The sequence below is a fragment of the Vulpes lagopus genome, chromosome 4 (assembly GCF_018345385.1).
Source record: "Vulpes lagopus strain Blue_001 chromosome 4, ASM1834538v1, whole genome shotgun sequence".
Lineage (NCBI taxonomy): Eukaryota > Metazoa > Chordata > Mammalia > Carnivora > Canidae > Vulpes > Vulpes lagopus.
Window position 1 is genome coordinate 43567098 of NC_054827.1, and position 16215 is coordinate 43583312.

General features: G+C 41.1%; 1 protein-coding gene across 1 annotated transcript in view; it reads right to left on the reverse strand.

The window, feature by feature from the left end:
* Positions 1 to 16215, reverse strand: part of GALNTL5 (polypeptide N-acetylgalactosaminyltransferase like 5) — a 48386-nt gene that overhangs the window by 3484 nt on the left and 28687 nt on the right. Inside the window, exons 6-7 of the mRNA XM_041753515.1 lie at positions 12008 to 12125; positions 848 to 997 (exon numbers count right to left, since the gene is read on the reverse strand). Of these exons, the coding sequence (XP_041609449.1) occupies positions 848 to 997; positions 12008 to 12125 (268 nt within the window). The remainder of the gene's footprint in view (positions 1 to 847; positions 998 to 12007; positions 12126 to 16215) is intronic.

Genomic DNA, 16215 nt, shown 5'->3' on the forward strand with positions numbered 1-16215 from the left:
TAAGACCAGAACATATACTATCACAGAGAGATTCTTACGTATTTCTCCCCATATATCTAAAATGAGGTCTTATTGGGGTTCCTGCCATATTTGTTTGTGCCTGGATCCTGGAGGGACAAGTTTCAAGTTAAAATGGGGTGACAAAAAATGGGGCCACAGCTACATGTCTTCTGTATGTGCACCCTTTTAGGACCTGGCTAGGAACTGAAGCCTGAGGGAGGTGAACAGGTGAAGGGGGATGGCTTTGATAGAGAAATCTTTGACTGTTGGTGGAAAGAGGCAGTGGAGGTTCTTGTGCGGTCTTCAAGATCACAGCAGCTTCCACCACTTGAAGATGAGCAAGTGGGGGGTGGTGGAAGGGGAGGAGGGCGGGGGGGGGGTGAATGGGTGACGGGCACTGAGGGGGGCACTTGACAGGATGAGCACTGGGTGTTATTCTGTATGTTGGTAAATTGAACACCAATAAAAAATAAATTTATTATAAAAAAATAAAAATAAATAAAGAGTTGCCTGTGAGGATGGGAACAGGGAAAGGTATATGCTTCAGAGGGGGCAATCCTTAGGGGGCAAAACAAACAAAACAAATTTCCTGTGCTGGTTGACTTACTTCTTGAGTTTCCTTAGAAATTAAAAGTAATGTTCAAGTGTCATAGATTAGAATAAACTAGTTGAGACTAGGGTCTGGGGCAGGTGGATGAGTGGCTGACAGCGCGCCACTAATTTAAGGAAAAGAGAGAAAAAAAAAACCCCCAAACTTGTTATCTGGAAAGGCAGTAGGAGGTTTCTTTAAAGCAAGTCTCATTCTGTGCTCTTGCTCATCATTCCAAATCACAGACATTTCCTTCACCTTATATTCATCCAGCCAGACGTGCACCAATCTGAGATTATTATATGTCATGGCTTTTACAAGCTCAGGTTGGTTTGAAAAGCGCTGCTTACTGATGTGTCCCACTCGGGAGCAGGGGATTATAAAGAGTTGGCCTCCGCACATCCAGATCTAAACAAAAACAGAAAACATTAATGTATGTTTGCTAGTACTGGGCAACTGCTAACTTTTTTTTTTTTTTTTTTTTTACAAACACAGCAATATGTAACATTTCTTAAGTTGTTTATTCAGTCCTCACAAGGTAAATAACCGTGATTAGCCCCACCTTATGGATAAAAAAACTAGTACATATGTTTGTTAAGAAGCTTGCCCAGTGATAACAAATTTCAGGGTTTAAATTCAGGAAGTTTGGCCCCAGGGCCAGCACTCTGAATACTAAGTGATTCTGTCTCCCTCATACTTGGCCAATTCTGATGCTGATTATGTAATGAAATGTGGCAAGGTATTTTCTCTTCAAATGTTCTCAAATAGTATTCTGAGAGTAAGTATTGCTGGACGTCAGCAGGTAACAAGGAAAATACTGATCATGGCTAAATTCAATGATTGTCTTTTTTGTACTTAAAACACTTTATAATACTTATTTTTAACAATTTTTTTACTACACAAAATATGACCATTGAAAAACAAACAAAAAAAAATGTAGAAAAGTACACAGAGAATAAAAAATCACTACTTGTCCTAAAACTTTGTTCCTCAATATAAATTCAAGTCCATGCATATACACGCATCTATACACAACACTGAGATAAGTTGTGGTTTTTTTTCATTTAATGGTATGTGAAGTTATTTTGAAAGTTTTGTAGTTTCCAATTTTTAGTATTATAATAATAGCACAAAGAATGTGCTTATAGTATAAATCTGGTACACACCACTTATATATCTCATAGCACACTTGCCATGATCTTTTTGTTGAGTCTAACTAAGGGATTCTTGCATAGTCCCCAAACTAGCAGCATCAGATCGCTCAGGAGCTTCAAAATGCAAAAGCCTTGGACCCACCCAGACTTACTAAACCAACAACTGTAGGGCTGGGCCCAGGAATATGTATTTTAATTTGTTCTTCAGGTGATTCTGATGCGCACCAAAATGAGAATCCCTGTTCTGACTGATCAAGACCCTATATCCCAGTTCTCTAGACACTTTCTTATAAAATCCATCTAATCATTTAGGAAACAGTAATAGGAAATAAGGCTTTCACTGAGCACAATACTCAGATTGTTTATAAGAACAATACTTAGGGTGAAGTATATCACTCGGGTAGTTAGAAGGGATTATGTTTCAGAAAATACATCTTCTGACATGAGACCTAAAGACTCATGCAACTAACCTCTAGAATTCTTTAGAAATAGCCCTTTGGAATATCTAGAAAGAATATCTATGGAATTCCGTTTCCCTTAGAAAAACGCTTAAATCAGAACCCCAAAGCATTAGTTTTTTTAATCAGATCTGCCACATCCTTATGATCAGACACATCCTCTTTGGATCTCATTTTTTTTTAAGATCTTATTTATTTATTTATTAAGAGAGAGAGAGAGAGAGAGTGCACGAATTGGGGGGAGGGGCAGAGGGAGAGGGAGAAGCAGGCTCCCCACTGAGCAGGGAGCCCAACATAGGGCTGGATCTCAGGACCCTGGGATCATGACCTGAGCCAAAGGTAGATGCTTAAATGACTGAGCCCCCCAGGTGCCCCAGGTGTTCATTTTCATCTGAAATTGAGAAATACATAGTTGTTCACTTAAGCTACTATTTGGGGGGTGCTTTGTTATATAGCAAAAGCTAACTGGTACTAGCTATTTAAAATGTTTTATTCTCTTTTTCTGTGAGAACTTAAGGAATTTTGGAAGATGGTTAATATTTGTTTAATAATTAGACTGGAGACAGTCTATGTTTGAAATGTTTTTTTTTAAAAGATTTTATTTATTTATTCATGAGAGACACAGAGGGAGAAGCAGGCTCTATGCAGGGAGCTCAATGTGGGAATCGATCCCGGGACTCCAAGATCATGCCCTCGGACAAAGGCAGGTGCCAAACCACTGAGCAACCCAGAGATCTCTGAAATGTTTCTTGATTAAAAAAGAAATATGGCTATGAGTACAGAATAGAAAACAAAAGTAAAGTGATAAAAGAGGTAAAAGAGTAAAAATTTTTATAAAAATACTTGCTCAAAAAAAAAATACTTGCTCAAAACTCATGGGGCACCTGGGTGGTGCAGTTGGTTAAGCGGCCAACTCTTGGTTTTGGCTTAGGTCATGATCTTGAGGTTGTCAGATTGAACCCCACATTTGGCTCCACACTGAGCATGGAGTCTGCTTAAGACTCTTTCTCTCCCTCTCCCTCTGGTCCTCCCCACCTCCAGAATAAATAAATAAATCTTTAAAAAAAATCAAATTGAAGGAAGCTATGGCAATTTAGCCTAATCTTCACAGAGCTCATGTGCTTGTTACTACTCTTGATTCATTCTCAAGAGAGACATGATCTACCTGGACATGCCTTTGGCTGTGCTCATTGTCCATGTAGGAGATGATCAGCTTGCTTCCTCTGATATTCTGCTGGAAGTCATCCATACAGCTCCCAGTTTCTACTTGTAGTACTAATAGTAGTAGTAGTAGTAGTAGTAGTAGTAGTAATAGTAATAGCACCCCATTGAAAGTCAGGCTAATGCAGTGGGCAAGAGCACAGACTCTGAGGCCATTCAGTGTGGTTCGAGTTCTCCAACCGTTTTATGAACTAAGGCAAGTTACTGCAGTTACTCAACCTTTTTGTGCCTCAGTTTCCTCATCTGTAAAGTGAGAATAGCATTACCCACCTCGTGGGATGGTTAGGAGCATTAGACAAGTTGATGCTTGTAAAACACTTAGAGTTTGTTTTGTAAATAAGAGTGTATCTCTGCTGTAGTTAAGTGTAGTAGGTTGCAAGAATGGCCACGGATTATCTTCATTCCTATATGCACGCTTCTGTGCAATGTAATTTTGTACCTCACTCCTTCAAGATGCAAAGCTTATTTCTCCAATCTCTTAAATCTGGCCTTGGCCTCATGATTTGCTTTGGCCAACCAGACATCAACATATGTGACAGTCTTGGAAAGTGTTGGCTGCCTGTTGGGGCTTGCCTTCTCTTGCTTGCTCATGGGAACACTGGCAACCACTTCACTGTGAATGAGCCTGAGGTAGGAGACGAACAGCCAGGCCATCTCCATGATGATGCACATGATGGCCCCGCTATCACTGGGTGATGTCCAGATATGCAAATAATGCATCCCTAAACTCGCCAGCACCAGCTGAGCCTCCAATGAACACTGATGTATAGGCACCACCAGCAGAAACCAGCTATCCTGTCTATGACCAGAAAAGCCACTTTAGCAACACAGTGAATTAGAAGAAATAACAATTGTTTGCTGTTTTAAGCCACTGTGTTTGGAATAGTTTGCATAAGCAAAAGCTAACTGATGCCCAAGGAACATTTTTCTCTTAACTGCAATTTTTTTAAACTGCAATTTTACTTAAGTAAAAAAGACCTCCATTCACTTAGTTGCTCATTCCAGAAACTTGGTGTGATAGGTGGAAATATTGTTCAGCAAATATTAGCTAACTCCCCCATCCCTTACTTTGGGGCAAAGTTTATTTTTCTGACATCCTGACTCTGAGCTTGTCCATCTGTTGCTTTGGCCAACAGAACATGAGCAGACAAGATGTGTGCTGAGCCTTTAAATATGCTATGCAGTTTGGCCTCACTTTTGCATCCTTGCCCTTCTAAATGAGAAGAATATGCTGAGTTGCTACTAGTTAACCACTCATATACTAGTACTACAAATACTCACAGAATACTAGTAGAATACTCTTAGAATGATGAATAGACCTGAGCCAAACTCAGAGACTAGAGCCAAGCCCAAACAATCTAAATTAGAGGCAGAGCCACCACCCTGGCCAGCCCATGAACATATGAAAGAAAAAAAAGCAAATGCATATTGGTCTAAGCCATTCAGTTTTGAGCTGACTTGTAACATAGCAGCGTCATCATGGCATTAACCAACTGATAATTGGGTTATCTGTGACACCACTTCCTCTTAACATCTGTCTTCCCTGCTCAGTCTCTAAGTGCCATGCTCTCTACTTGTAAGGTATGCCTGTCCAGTCTTTTCATCTCCATTACCACTTCTCTAGTCCTATCTATGGTCACCCTCTGTCCAGATCATCATAAGAAGCTCCCAATCTCCCTGCTTATCCTCTACTTTGTTCATCTCCATCACTATCCTACTTAAAACCCACCTACAGCATTCCACCGTGCATAAGATACAATCTACATATCTAAATCTTGGGCAACCTCAATGGCTCAGCAGTTTAGTGCTGCCTTCAGCCCAGGGCCTGATCCTGGAGACCGGGAATTGAGTCCCATGTCAGGCTCCCTTCATGGAGCCTGCTTCTCCCTCTGCCTGTATCTCTGCCCCTTTCTCTCTCTCTCTCTCTCATGAATAAATTTAAAAAAATCTTTTAAAAAATCTAAATCCTATGGTGTCTTATCCCTGTGCCCTGTCCAGCCTTCTCTTGCTCTCTTCTCCTTGCATCATGGTCCAGCCTCACTAGCCCTTCTCCATGGACACATGGTTGGAAGGCTATTTCAGGCCTACAGCCTGAATCTGTAGGCAGAAATCAGGGCATTTCTAAGGGTGTCCTTATTTATTCTGTAATCTGGATTTGTTTTTGTGAGGTGAAGTAGGGGCACCTCATGTGACAAAACCAGGGTACGATTTTGTCAGGCTGTTCTATTGGCCTCCCAGTTATGGAGCTGCCTTCCAGATTCAGGCTAGGCTGTCCATCAGATTTATTTTCTAGTGGGATCCCATCTTCTCCAGTCTTAATAAACATCTTAGCAGAAAGTTAGGAGAAGTTGCTAGCCAGATACCATTTTTTTTTATTTTTTTTTTAATTTTTATTTATTTATGATAGTCACAGAGAGAGAGAGAGAGAGGCAAAGGCAGGCGCCAAACCGCTGCGCCACCCAGGGATCCCCGAGATACCATTTTAAATGAGAACTCTGGGACAGCTGTAGCATAAAAAGAAGGGAACAAACATTGGCTACAGGTATAAGGTGGCAGACACTGTTTTAAATGCTTAATGTGCATTGCCTCAGTGGATGCACACGACAGTTATTCTGATCATTCATACATGAGGCTTCTTAGATTCCAATGGGTTCAACTATTTACAAATATCTCCCAGCCACTTTTTTACATGGTCAACATACCAGGTGCTGAGGGACCCCCTTGTGAACAAGTCAGACCGTGTCCCCACCCTCATGTGGCTCACAGCCTGGTGAGTACACACACTGATGGGGCCCAGCACAAAATAAAAATGGAGTCTCTGATTCAAAAATTATTTAAAAATTTCAAGAAGGCAACAGCAGAGAATGGAGGTCAACTAGGTGTGGAGTCCCTCCAAACATGGCCCCATGTGGAACCACACAGGTTGTATGCCCATGGAGTCTGCTGAATACACACACAAGTGACAACTAGGGGATAGCACAAAAAGTACTATAATGGGCAAAGCACACACTGGAATGTGTGAGCACACACAGGATAAGGGGATGGGGAGTGTGTATGTGTGTGCATGCAGGTGCATGGAGGATAGGGCAGTGAGGATATGGTCAAGAAAGTCTTCCCCCCCCCCCCAAAAAAAAAAGTCTTCCCAAAGAAATTACATCAAGGCTGTAACTATGGACTGTGATGATGGGAAAGAGCAATTTGGACAGAAGTGAGTGAAGACTTAAACCTAGATCTAACCACACATGGTGGTGGAAAGTGGGGCATGAAAAGGAGAGGGGAGATCAAGAAGGCACTCTGCGGGGTTGGGGATGGATGGTTGCAGGTAGGTGGAGGGCAGCACGTCATCCACACAAAGAGGAAGGGAACATGGCAGGAGGGATGGGTTCAAGGAGGTAGAAAGAGCTATTTTTCAAATGTTGGGTGTAGGGTACCCATGGGATATTCATCCTATAGAAGAGTAACCTGTAGGCAACTAGATGCACAAGCTTATGGCTCAGAAAGACCTGGGAAGGAGCTAGAACTATGTCATCAGCATGCAGTCATTGAAGCGTAGTGTGGATAAGGTTACTAAGAGGGTGGAGGGAGAAGAGAAAGAGGGCCTTGAAGAAACCCATGAGAAATGGAAATTCTGAGCACACTGAATTAACCCAGTGAAGACCTGGCGAGCTGTGGTCCGAGAGCAGGGGGCTGCCAAAGAGCATGCCCAATCCTGGGGAGCATGCCCAATCCTAAGGAGCAAGCCCAATTCCCCCTTATGTAGACTGTAAGAATTTGGTCCACCCTTTCCCTATTGCCAGCATGTGGTTTGCGTTCACATCACAGCATCCAAGGAGGTTCGGCCACTTTGGGCTGAATCCAAGCTGGATTCAATGTCTAAGAGGTCCTGTCCCACAGTGAGGCAGGAGATCCTCAGAGTCTATGGCAGGGCTCTAGGTCGAGAGCAGTGCACCTGGTCTCTATCTGGGGCCATCAGGATCTAGCCCCAAGCCACGCAGGCCAGCTTCCACCCCACCAGGAGTGTGGATGTTAAGCCTGGTTAGGAGAGCCATCCTGAGGCTGGGGGTGAAGCTGCAGCTCTGTGGGCACCTAGCCAATCCCCACTTTCCAGAGTGATCGTTAACACTGAGCTCAGGGCAGCTAACATGAATTCAGAGCTCTGGAGGCTTCCAGAGAGAAATGACTTAGAATAGAACTGAGCTGGCAAGATCTCCAGATCTGAAGCTGAGTAGATAGTACAAAGCAGGACACAATAGATTTGGATCATGTACCTATAGGTTCTGTGAATTGAAGAAAGTTACTCGAACACTCTGTGCCCCAGTTTCTCCACTATAAGTAGGAGATCATGCACCTCGCTCACAGGCTTATCAGAAAGATTAAATAAGTTAATATCTGTAAGATTCCAGAGTAGTGCATGCCACACACACAAGACCCTGTTAAATAAATGAAATACATTTTTATCCTTTATCCCATAACTTAAAAATGCCATTTCTGGGGTGTCTGGGTGGTTCAGTCAGTTAAGCATCTGTCTTCAGCTCAGGTCATGATCTCAGGGTCCTGGGATGGAGCCCTACATCGGGCTCCCAGGTCAGCAGGGAGTCTGCTTCAACCTCTCCCGCTGTAGCTCCCTGCTTGTGCTCTTTTTCTGTCTCTCTCTCTGTCAAATAAATAAATTAAATCTTAAAAAAAAAAAAAAGCCGTTTCTGCAGGGAAGCCATCTAAGACACACACTTCCCCCAACACAAGGTTAATTCCCCTTTTATCTGATCTTATCTGATTCTGTGTTCCTCTTCATTACATTTATCAAAAATAATCACCTCTCTCCACTCCAGCAGAATGGAGGTTCATGCCATCAGAAGCCACATTTGCACTGTGTGCCACTGTATCTAGCACTAGCATAGCACTTTGCACATAGCAGGTTCTCAGCATTGTTGAATGAGTGAGTGAGTGAGAGAAAGGAAGGATGAGGGCTGTGTCTTCTTCTGAGTGCCCAGCGTGTAGCATAGCCCAACACAGCAGGTGCTCCTAAATGACAGCTACATTGGACCTAACTAGAACTCTTGAGAGAGTCCTAACCTAAAAACATGTAGCCTTGAGTACTGTTACCACACAGCTGTTAGTTACAGCCATGGGAGCTAATGCAGGGATGCTGTGAAAAATATCAACAAGTTATGACACAGCGCGACAACACCTCTGGTGCCCCTGCCCTGCCAGCTGCTGTCCCTTTAGTTGTTGGATAGTGGAAAGCCTGCTGATCGATCCACAGGGTGGGTGGGCTGCCTGTGGGAGGTATTCAGCGGACTCAGACTTGAGGTTCTTTCGAACCAGGTAAGGAAACATTGCACTATATTAACAACCAATGTGGCTTCACAGGTACAAAATAGCTGATGTCAGCCCTGAGCCCCAAGCAGCATGCTGGGCAAGAAGGGACAGCTGACAACAACAATGGTCTTAGGAATACCTGTGCTTCAGGGATGCACAGAAGAAACTCATGCGAGGACTTCAAGAAAAACAGAGCTATGGAAGAGGGACCAGCAGCATTGTTCTAAACTCCAAGAAAACTGCTGGAAGAAAATTGGTCTACAGGGTCAAATGTTGCAGTAACCTCCAGGTTACAGAATAGCAAAAGCCATACACTAGGGACATCAGTATTAAACTGGTGACAGTTCCAGGAATGCTGTCCTAGAGTGCTGAGGGCCACCAGGATGTTGATTTATTGGAGTGAGGAGCAATGGAAACCTATGTACAGGTGTCAATGATCTTCTCTCTGGAAAGACAGGGTTATTTACCTTGGTTAGAGACTGCTGCTAGGGTCAAGAGAGTATTCAAGCTATTTATTAATTTACACATTTATAAAAGGAGAGACCCACAACATACTTAAAAAAATATGAAGGGATCATTAGGAATGGAGTAGTTGAAAATACTGAAGCAGGGATAAATAATACATTTGAAAGATAAGTTAGCTGTTATTTGCTATCTGGAGGTAATATAGAGCCAGAAAAAGGAATACACTCCCTCTTCAAATATGCATGTGTTGTTCACAAAATTGATTTTATTCTGAGATACAAGAATGTGCTCATTAAGGTATTAGGTCTTGAGAGGCAGATGGTATATACCATATACCATATTCACAGACAGCCAAAGCCAAAGCAAGTAATCATCTACCAAACAATGAAAAGTGCCCAAAACATGAATGTTATAAAATAATGCCTGCATCAGAAGGGAACACATGATGGGGGGTGGGGAGAAACCATGAATACAACAAGCTTACAACATACTGTCAAATAGGGCCTTAAGAGGAAAAATATATTGCTCCAGATATTTTTATGTTCACAATAAAGTATCTGAAGCATCATGAAAGGAGTCTGTGCTTAAAAGAACTTTAAGCAAGTGAACCAAGTAACAAGCCAAAAGAAGGAAGAGGGAGATAAAATCCAAAACGGAAAAAAATCACAAAAATAAAACAAAAAGCAAATATAGCAAATGTTTTAATACATGCTAATATATGAAATTCAGAGTTTGAGCTCTGCAGATGATTGCAGAGCCTAAAGAACAGATGGCAACAGTTTAAGAGTAATTACAGCTGTCACTTATTAAGCAGCTTCTATAAGGTATCTGTCTTCACAGCACTGTAATAGGGAATCTCTGTTTTTTTCTTTTTACCTGCAAGGAAGCTAAAGCTTAGTTGAGATTAGACCTTAGTCATTGATTAAACTGTTTTCTCTGCACCAGATTGTCTCTGCTGGGAAGAGACAAACAGGCAGAGAAAAGAGAGAAAAAAATTAAGAATAATTACGGTGAATTCACAGCCCAGATTTACATGCACAGTTCAAAGTGACTGCTTTTTTTTAAGTTTTACTAAAATTTTTTTTTTTTTTAATTTAAAACACCTCTACACCCAACGTGGGGCTTGAACTCACAACCCTGAGATCAAGAGTCGCAGGCTCTTCCAACAGAGCTAGCCAGGAGCTCCAAAATGACCATGAAAAAAGTCTATTAGAATTTAGTGAAAAACCAAAACTTATCTGTGATAAGCATACAATAAACATCTGAATCGTACCTTCATACTTTCTTGAGACTCTCTCGCCAGGAATATGTTTTTTACTTTATTCTCTACTCCAATTATGTCATCAAATCTTCACAAAATTGCAATTTAAGAAACATAAGAAATGAGCAAAGGAAGAAAGAGAGAGAAAGAGAAACCAAGAAACAGTTTCTTAACTGTAGGGACTACACTGATTCAGGTCACCAGAAGGGAGAGGGTGGGCAATGGGGAAACAGGTGATGGGGATTAAGGAGGGCACTTGTTCTGATGACCACCAGGTGATGCATAGACTTGCTGAATCATTTATTGTACATCTGAAACTAATATAAACACCGTGTTAACTATCCTGGAATTTAAACAAAATTAAAAATCCACAAAAACACAAAAATCTTCATGAAACTCTGACAATGGCATTTATATTTATTCCTATTTGCCAGGTGAGGAAATGGGAAAGTAGAAAGATTAATGGCTGACCAAGGATCCTACAAGAAAGTTAGCAACAGAGCTGATGCCTAATGTCTAATGATCTAATATCACGGGAATATTTAAAAGTCAAATCTACTTTTAGATTTGAGATGCAGGGGATCCCTGGGTGGCTCAGCAGTTTGGCATCTGCCTTTGGCCCAGGGCATGATCCTGGAGACCTGGGATCGAGTCCCACATCGGGCTCCCTGCATGGAGCCTGCTTCTCCTTCTGCCCGTGTCTCTGCCTCTCTCTCTCTCTATCATGAATAAATAAATAAAATCTTAAAAAAAAGATTTGAGATGTAATTCACAGTCTGTAAGAAATTCACCCTTTCACAGTATATATGATTCAGTGACTCAGAGTATTTTCATGAGGTTGTCCAACCAGCTCCACTATCTCATTCTGGAACATTCTTACCACGCCAAAAAGAGCCCTGGGACCCATCAGTACTCACTGTCCTTCCTTAAACCCCTGGCAACCACTAATCTACCTTCTGTTTCTATGGATTTGCTTTGTCTGCACATTCCTAGGGGTGGACTCATTCATATAAATATGTGGCCTTTTGTGTCTGGCTTCTTTCACTCACCATAATATTTTCAAGTTCCACTAATGTGATAGCAGGTAGCCCTGGATTCAAGAGTGGAGAGACAACCCAGACATCTCCTACTGAGTCTTCCCAATTTGCAGATGGTGAAACTGAGGTCTGAGATCACCCATAGAGTTAGTGGCACCCAAGTCCCACACTGCCTAACACTATTATTTCCACTGCACCACAACTGTCCAGACCATTGGTATAATAAAGACGAGCTTTCACAAATAATTAAAAGCGTTACATTAATTCGATAAACCATAGCTTAGAAATAATGAAATATATGGTAATAATAGCTCGTATTTTACTAACTATTGTCACATTTTGCAAGAAGTCCCATAGATATTTATTTCATGTGACGTGGGAATGGTATCAGATGCTCCGGCAGGAAAACTGGGTGTAAGCACCAGGACTTGTCTTGTGACTTGAAGTCAGCATTCCCTCTCTCTGCACAAAGGTAACTATTTAAAAAGCCAAATAGGAATTACCCTCAGTGAAAGTTCCAAATTTTCTGCTCCCCAGAGATCCATGCCTTTGTCGTATTGTCCAATCTCATTAAAATAATGCCTGTTTATAGCAAAAATTCCTCCAGCCATTGCAGGTGACCTAAAAGGGACACATAAATATGAAATCAGATTCAGCCATTATAGATTTTGCCAAAATTATATTGAATATTAGCAATAAAATAAAAACTAGTAAACAGGAATATTACCACCAAAATTGTTAACTTAATATATATTTAGGTATGTAAAATTAGTAAATCGGAACCAAAACTACCTAATTTGTACACAGTAACTTTTCTTTCTTATGATTTATTTCTTTATTTGAGAGAGAGAAAAAGCACATGCATGAACAGGATGAGCAGAAGAAGAGGAAGAGAGAAACTCAAGCAGACTCTGCATGGAGCCAGAGCCCATGGTGGGGCTCGATCTCACAACCCCAAGATCACAATCTGAGGTGAAACCAAGAGTCTGACACTGAACCAACTGTGCCACCCAGGTTCCCTCTGCAGTAACTTTTACTTAACTCTCACAGAGTTGTATGATGGTATCTTCTAAATGCTTTTTCTTGAGAGGGAACATTATCTTTAGAATGTGCATTTCCCTTTGGGATAACTATTGGGTATTAGAGTTTACAGATCTCCCTTTCTAAGCACATGAAGTGAATTATAATATTTACTTTTGGGAAAACCATAATGTTACAAAGCATCTTTTTCTTGTTCACCAATAGCAGGGCCCGATAACACTAAGGTAAGTAGTTTGAAAATAATTACATGTTCATGCCTTCATTTATTTTTTTAAAAGTATGTCTTAAACACCTATGAAGTGTTGGAGATAAATTAGTGAATCAATAGGGCAAGATCCCAGCTCAAGTAGGGGCAAAGGTAGAAACAGGGACACCAGTTGCTGTAGTGGTTCCAGAGAAAGAGGATGGGATCGTGGATAAAGTATAACAATGAAGGCAGTGAGATGTGGTCCAATCTCTGATGTATTTTGAAGATGGAACCAGGTTTGCTTATGAGTGGGATGTGGTGTGCATAGAAGGAAGAGGAGGGTAAGGACTGTATCCAGCGTTTTGGCCTGAGTACCTGGAAGGTGATATTGCCAAGCACTGAGATGGGGATGCTGGTGTGTGTGTGTGTGGGGGGGTACGTTTTGGTTGGAAAATTCATCTGGGGACATGTCTGAGATGTTGAGTCAGCATTCAAGTGGAGATGCCAGTTGGCAGTTGGAAGGAGGAGTCTGGCACTTGAGAGCAGCCAGGGCTGGAGGCAGAACTTTGGGAGTCCTCAGTATAAGATGGATAGGAAGCCCTCTGTGGGTGAGGGGAGGTAGAGAAGAGGAACAAGAACTGAGGTCTGAGGGGATCCCTGGGTGGCTCAGCGGTTTAGCGCCTGCCTTCGGCCCAGGGCGTGATTCTGGAGTCCCAGGATCGAGTCCCACGTCGGGCTCCCTGCATGGAGCCTACTTCTCCCTCTGCCTGTGTCTCTGCCTCTCTCTGTGTGTGTCTCTCGTGAATAAATAAATAAATAAATAAACCTTAAAAAACAAAAATGGGATTGTTTAAAAAAAAAAAACAACTGAGGTCGGAGAGAAGAGGAGGAATCGGCAAAGGAGATGAGAAGGTGCAAACAGGGGGCCAGGGTGGGGGGCAGGTGGTAGAAGGAAGATCTGGAAACTGTGCTAATTTGGAGGCAAGGGGAGGAAATACAGTATATAATGCATAAGGCATATAAAATATGTGTTAATCAACTGTCTACCTTATCGGTAAGGCTTTCAGTAAACAGTGGGTTCTTAGTTAAGTTTTTGGAGGAGTCAAAAGCTACATTTAGAGTTCTGACTGCACCCCTGTGTGGTCAGTGTGTATAACTCCCGTATTGTTCAAGGTGAACAGTACATTATAACATGTGTAATATGTATTCTATAAGTAATTGGTATCATACTAAGTTTTTTTTGGCTTGATTTTTTAACAGCATATTGTGAGAACTTTCCTTTTATATTAATTAGCTTTCAAAAATGTTATATAATATTCTACAAAATATTAATACAGTTTTTAGCCATTTCATGTTGTTTTTATTTTCTAACTAATATAAATGTTGCTACAATAGATGTCTCTGTACTTACTTCTCATTAACTCCTTAGGGAAATATTTCAAGAAGTGGAATTATTGCATTAAAGAATAACATTTGTATGATTTTTAGGGTATATTGTCAAATTGTTTTCAAATAGCATGTGTGACTATATATATAGATACTAACAGGGTATTAGAATTCCAAAAATGTTGCTACTCAGCAAATATGAGGAATACAGTTTCCCTATTGAAATTTTTAGAGCCTAAAGCATGCCTTATATGTGACACATGAAATGTTACAAAATTATGTCAATTTTTTGTAAATGTAATACTGTAACTACTTCTTGCTAAAAGTAACTATTTTAAATTAAATAAGTTTATTTTGAGATGAACTTCAAAAGATTTATGCTTTATTTTTTATTTTTGGGTAAATCAAGATTTTTACATATTAAATTTTTATTTATATTAAGGATATCTTTATTCTTTTTCATTCTTAAGTCTATAGCAAAATAGCAACCATTTATACTGATCACTTCCTCTGAGTCAGGCTATGTTCTTTACAAGTACTGGCTCATTTAAACTCCTTGATAATCCAGAGAGGTATGTATTTTATTGTCATCACCATTTTATAGGTGAAGATAGTGAAGCTGAGAGAGGTAATTGGCCTGGAAGAAGGCTACCTTATTGCATAATTCCAGGGATGCCAGTCACCTATGATCTTTATGAAGAGTGCCTCCTGAAGATGTGCAGTACGCAGCCTATACAACTGTATGCAACAGTCCTAAATAACTAATAAATGATGGCTGGAGCAGAGCAAAGATCAGAGTTATACACAGTGCAAGGTGCATGAAGGGACCTATTTATCCTAAAAGCAAAAGAAAGACATTTGGTGACATGTGCAAAGTAGGGTTTTAAGAAAATTAATGTAGCAACAGAGAGATTGGCATGAGGGAGGGGGGCCCGCAGGCCAGATTGTCCCTAAGAGTGTAGAGTCTAAGCCTGGAACAGTGAGGGCCCAGACCATGTGGACAGGCAGAGAGATGGACAGATGTCATGTGAGAGTCATCACAAAAGATGATCCTAGAGCTGGCTAATCACTGGATTAAGGTAGGCAGTGGGAGGCTGCAGGTGTAGTCATGCTTCACAGCAATAGTATTCCATCATGGCTCTAGCATAAAGCACTAAATAATTTTCCAGTTATTCCTACTGATTCTTAGTCTTTATTTCATCCTTGGGTTAGGAGGCCAGATTGCATATCAGAAGTTAGGGGCTCAGAGCAGGGGCAGGTACTGGGACCAAGGGAAGTGATAAAGGTTTGGAATATCCAGGTGGGGGAATGAGTGATTGCAGACCAGCATGAGGCTGGAGACCATCAATGTGTAGAAGCATCAGTTCACATCTCTTAGAGGAACAAAGAAAACAGATGGTGGAATTGGCCCAGAGTTGGAGATTCGCAGGGCTACTGTGGTACAAGTGTAGCAGGATGTGACAGCCGAAGGTATTGGCAAGAAGAGCAGTGAATTTATAGGTCAGAAAGTCTAGGCCACAGAAGAAAAAAGAAGCCATGAGGGGTTAAAAACAGAAATCAAAGAACTGGAGATCCCGATGATGTCCAGGGGATAGGTGTGGGTGGAGCATAGCAGGAAAATATTAGGAACATCCTAGTCTATGGACAAGGAGACAGATATCTGGTAATTTAGAAGATGAGGGGTACAGGATATGGCTACAGGAATAATACTAGCTAACAATTATAGACGAGCTAACATTTATGTATACTTACCATGGTCAGATACTGTTCTAAGCTTTGATATATACTGACCAATTCTCATAACAACTCTGTGAAGTATTACTACCCTCCAGACTTACTTCACAGATAATAAAATAAGGTGCAGAGAGATTAGGTAAGTTGCACAAGGTCACACAGCTCTAACTAAATTAAAATAGAGACAAAGATCAAGGATGTGCTAGGTTTCAGTGTTGGAAAATTTATTTGTGTGATTTATAAAACAAAGAGGTTAGTAATAAAAGAAGAGAAGGAGCCTGGCATCTGTTATCAGTAAATGTGGGGAGTGACCTGGAGCAAGTCTCTTCAGAAATAGCCTCATAGATGTAATTAAAAGCCACA